Source organism: Poecilia reticulata, linkage group LG8, assembly GCF_000633615.1.
Source record: "Poecilia reticulata strain Guanapo linkage group LG8, Guppy_female_1.0+MT, whole genome shotgun sequence".
NCBI classification, from domain to species: Eukaryota; Metazoa; Chordata; class Actinopteri; order Cyprinodontiformes; family Poeciliidae; genus Poecilia; species Poecilia reticulata.
The window spans coordinates 7,959,948-7,964,277 of NC_024338.1; the positions used below are offsets into that span (position 1 = coordinate 7,959,948).

A 4,330-nucleotide genomic window follows, 5' to 3' on the forward strand; every position below is an offset into this window, starting at 1 on the left:
CATTAAAACTCACCGAGAGCTTCTTCCCTCTCCTTCAACATCTTCATATATTCCTTATGACGCTGAAAGAAAACGATAAGAGCTGAAAAGCTGTAACCCCATGCTTTTTCTGTTTTTTTCTTCTTTAATTACACTTACTTCTTCTCTAACTCTGGTTTGCTCCTCCTTTATTTTCTTTTTAATTTCTTGCACCGCTGCTTTTCTCCTTTCAATTTTTCGCTTATGGAATCCAGTCAGATAGTCCCTGATAGAGAACAGAGAGAACAAAAACAGAAAATAACGCTGGTTAGTAGTCAAACTTGCTAAAGTTACCCGGTTTAACAGTGTCAGCTTGTGGGTTTAAACGTCACTACTGTACGTGGTATTCACTCACATGAACATTATTCCCTTTAATTTGATCAAAGAATTGCCRATGATAAGAGTTAATATGAACAAAAATAAGAACATTCTTGCTATCATGCTAAGCTAACATGCTAGCCAGCGGGTTAACAAATCCAACATTTTCAGGGGGTGACGTCATATTTACTCACTGTCTGTCCTTGTCGTCAAACATCACGACGCATTTGTTTTCTCTTTTCTTTGAGCCAGGCTTRAACTTAGCCTTTTTCGACGCAGTGTTGTTGTGTTTTGGGTTTTTCATGTTGTACACGTGAGTTCACGGAGTTTCACGGTTCCGTCACTAAAATATGTCCGGTAAAGAACATGCGCATGTATGTCTGTGTTCCGCTAAGTCACGACACGTCATCAAACAACAACGAAAAATTACATTTCTGTAATAAGTATAGATTAATGGTTGTCAAACTTTTCGCAACAAATACCGTCATACTAACAAGTACTGTAAAATAGTACTACAAAAATACTTTKTGACCTTTTTGAAACTATTTGAGTTAAATTCATGCTGTGATACTCTACTGGAAACATGTTCTAGCTTATGATTGATTAGTGATTTTGTTGTTGTTGAAATTTCATATTTAATAAGCAAAACCAATCATCTGGTCAACACTCCATCTAAACACTTACATGCCTGATATATTTGGCCAAAATGCACTTATATAACCCAACAACAGGATATGTGCAAACACCTCATACCAACTGTTTGGCACGTTGGTGGAGGTGTAATGATGAGGGTTTATATTCGAGTCTAAGCATCTCAGTGATAAACTTGTATTTTAAACAGCTGAAGCCTGGCTCATACTGGGTCAGGAAATTAAATCACCCAAGATAGGTTTGGTCCACATTAATAATCTGTAAGAGAGGGAGAGAAATAAAATATAGAACTTTACAYAGCGACTGTTACGAGAGTAACATCTGCCAACACCCACCACAATGTTAGCGCATTGCCAAGAGCTTTTCATAACCATTTATGTTTTTCTCCATCCTCAAAGCTCAATGCTTTGTAGTGATTTTTATGTTATTGGTCAGCAAGAAATAGCAGAAGTGGAAGRAAAATGGTGAGTGGATCACAGAAAAAAGATCTTCAACGTGCGTTTCATACATCTGTATTTAGGCACCAAAATAAAATAAAAAAATAACCACACTGACTGTACAACTTTCTTCTGTTTTATTAGAAAACAATAAAATGAAACAAAAACTGTTCAAACAATAAAACATCTCGAGGGATGTGGGGGGTGGGGGGGGGAGAGAAGTAATTACATCAATAGAAAACTCTCGATACCAGCTGAACCACTGCCTTTTGTTCAATTCATTTAGCAGGCAGGGCAGCTAAATATACACAAAAATATTTTCAGTACTAATTAAACGTTAACTTGTTTTCAATGGCGGGAGAATTTCCTATCCTTATTCTTGCACATCTTAAAGAAAAAAAAAACAAAACATCTGCGTGAAAGAAGCAACCCTTTCATGACTAAACAAGGGGTTACATTTGTATAAAAACAATAGAAATATCTTGATATTACAGTTTCTGGCCCTCTATGCTGCTTTAACACATACAAAAACAATAACAACCGACCGCCCAAAAGCATTTAGCTCACACAACCATTAAATAAGATACCCAGAGCGAAGAAACAACAAAAAGTGCCGCGTCACGTCGATAATTACAAGTAAAAAGCTAATGGAAGAACAACAAAAAAAGAAATTAAAAAGATACAACTTGTCGATGTTTTTTTTTTTTTTTAAATGATACAACATAAGAAAATATTTGCTTTGTACAGAACATAAAGGCCGTTTTGCTCGAGAGCTTTCAGATGGTCCTCACTTCCAGGGAACCGTCGCGCTGCAGCGACGYGATTCGCCGGAAGGSTCAGACGGTTGACCTCGCCTCACCGACGCGTYAATGCGCATCGCCTCAAGCAAAGAACGTCGTCTTTTTAATCTACTGCTATATACAACTACTATATACARCTACTATATCGAACGCAATAATCTGCTTAATTGTGTTTTACTAAAAACGGAATTCGTTTTCTCRACATCTGCAGACGTCACAGAATCCCACRATCCGAGTTCAAACGGGTCTGCAGAGTTGAGTAAAAGAGTCGAATTTGAGCCCAACTCGTGTGCTTCATTTTCCTATATGTTGCTGCGTGGAACAGTGCTGCCACTGCACAGTGTTTGAGGTAGATTAAGACGACACAACACTCGGCGCTGCACGGTTAAAAGGAGCCGGTCTCCTCCGCTCTCTGGGGAGCTTGCAAATTAAAAAGGAGGCAGCAATTTAACCGCTCATCACCGCCTGCCGATAATGACTGAAAGACTTTCATCTCCTAAAACTGATCTGCACTGCATCAGCTTGTGATGCGTTGTCCTGTTTCTCTGGACCTGGATTGTTTCCTCTGGATCCATTTGTGGGCTCGTTTCCGAATGAAGAAGCTAAATTCTGATGTAGCTCCTGATTGTTTCGATGGTTTAAAAAGGAGGCTGCCAGTACCACTACTGTCCAGACGGTGGAGCCGTAGCACTGTAACAATAAATTAGAAAATGTGCAGGGATCATACATTTCAATCCTAGGTCATCAGCTGTTTTCCCTATTCCGTTCGTTTGTTTTTTTTGTTCAGCATGAAAACAAAAGTTTCAGCTTTGTTTCTCTCTTTTTGTCTTCAGGAAGCAGCGATGGTGGTTCCCCCGCTGAGGCGCAGCAGGATCTGCTGGCAGTCCTGCACCGACCGACGGTCGCCCACCCGCTCCAGCGTCCGCTTGGCCTCGGCCAGCAGGCGGGCCCGGTGACCCGGCGGGGTCAGCAGGGGCATGGGCAGGTGGCGGCAGGCCAGGAGGATGGCGTGAGCTCGCTCCCGCTCCCCGACGACGCACTCGCCATCTGACGGCAGGGAGGAGAAAAAAAAGAAAGTTTGGCTTTAGGTCTATACAGGACTCAGTTTCATCGTTACTGGTCAAATATTACTGCAGTAAAAGTAAAAMAATTAAATAAATTAAAATAGCTCTGTCAATTATTGATAAAGTACTGGAGTATGTGCTTTCAAAAATACTTCGGTATAAACGTGAAGTTTTTCAGAAACTAACTAATTAGAGAAGTCATGAATAATAATAATGCATTAGTTTTATATGTTTCTGGGTGCTAAAATATAYTTCACAGTCTACGACAGCATACTGTTGATAGAAAAAAAAGAGTAAATTTTGCAGAAAATTTCAGATTGATCTCATAAATTTTCTGTAAAAAAAAAAAAGTTGAACATTTTTGATCTCAAAAAGTTGAAAATTTACAAGAAATTTTGAGGTCAATCTGAAATTTTCTAGAAAAAAATGTGAAATTTCTGAGTTTCAAAAGCTGAAAAATTTTGCAAAGTTACTCCTCTTTTTTTCCTTTCTACAATGTCGCYAACACACTTTCGCACTTCACTACTCTTGTAGCCAATGTGTGTGTGTGTGCGCGTGCGCGCGCGCACCAGCTGAGTACGAGCCGTTGGTCCTGCGCCGCAGGTTGTGCTCCAGCAGCTGGTGCGTCCTGGTGGGACTGGCTCCCGCTATCAGCCGCACCGTGGTCTCATGAAGGAAAACCTGAGCAGAACAACCCGAAAAAAAAAAAAAGAGAGAAATCATAGTTGGTTTTACTTCACTGAAAACGTAGAAGCATCAAACTGCTTTAAATCCTGTGTAACCCAGGGAGTAGTGTTCACATGGAGGTGGATCTAGCAGTGTGTGTGTGTACACCTTGTGTTGTGCCTGTCTGTAGCACTGTGTGAGCCTCCTGAGCGCGCTCAGGTCCCTCTGGAAACCGGCCAGCTGGGATCCGGGGGCCGGACCCGGCTCTCCGTTGCTGCTGCCTCCTCGCTGCCATAAACTGGTCCGTAACGTCAGCAGCAGATCACAAACGAGAAGCTCCACCCCCTTAAATAAAACCACAAACATCAGGAAAAAA

The 4,330-nt window shown here is 41.0% G+C and overlaps 2 protein-coding genes across 2 annotated transcripts in view; both read right to left on the minus strand.

The window, feature by feature from the left end:
• Window positions 1-2: 2 nt before the first annotated feature.
• On the minus strand, window positions 3-701 carry nol12 (nucleolar protein 12). The gene is made up of 3 exons (XM_008415646.2): window positions 531-701; window positions 139-244; window positions 3-62 (listed from the first exon to the last, which is right to left on the minus strand). The coding sequence occupies exons 1-3, from the start codon at window positions 638-640 to the stop codon at window positions 3-5; spliced, it is 276 nt and encodes a 91-aa protein (XP_008413868.1). The 5' UTR covers window positions 641-701.
• A 1,431-nt stretch (window positions 702-2,132) lies between these two features.
• Window positions 2,133-4,330, minus strand: part of srebf2 (sterol regulatory element binding transcription factor 2) — a 17,186-nt gene continuing 14,988 nt past the window's right edge. Inside the window, exons 15-17 of the mRNA XM_017306105.1 lie at window positions 4,123-4,299; window positions 3,858-3,969; window positions 2,133-3,271 (exon numbers count right to left, since the gene is read on the minus strand). Coding sequence (XP_017161594.1) covers window positions 3,054-3,271; window positions 3,858-3,969; window positions 4,123-4,299 — 507 coding nt within the window. The 3' untranslated portion in view covers window positions 2,133-3,053. The remainder of the gene's footprint in view (window positions 3,272-3,857; window positions 3,970-4,122; window positions 4,300-4,330) is intronic.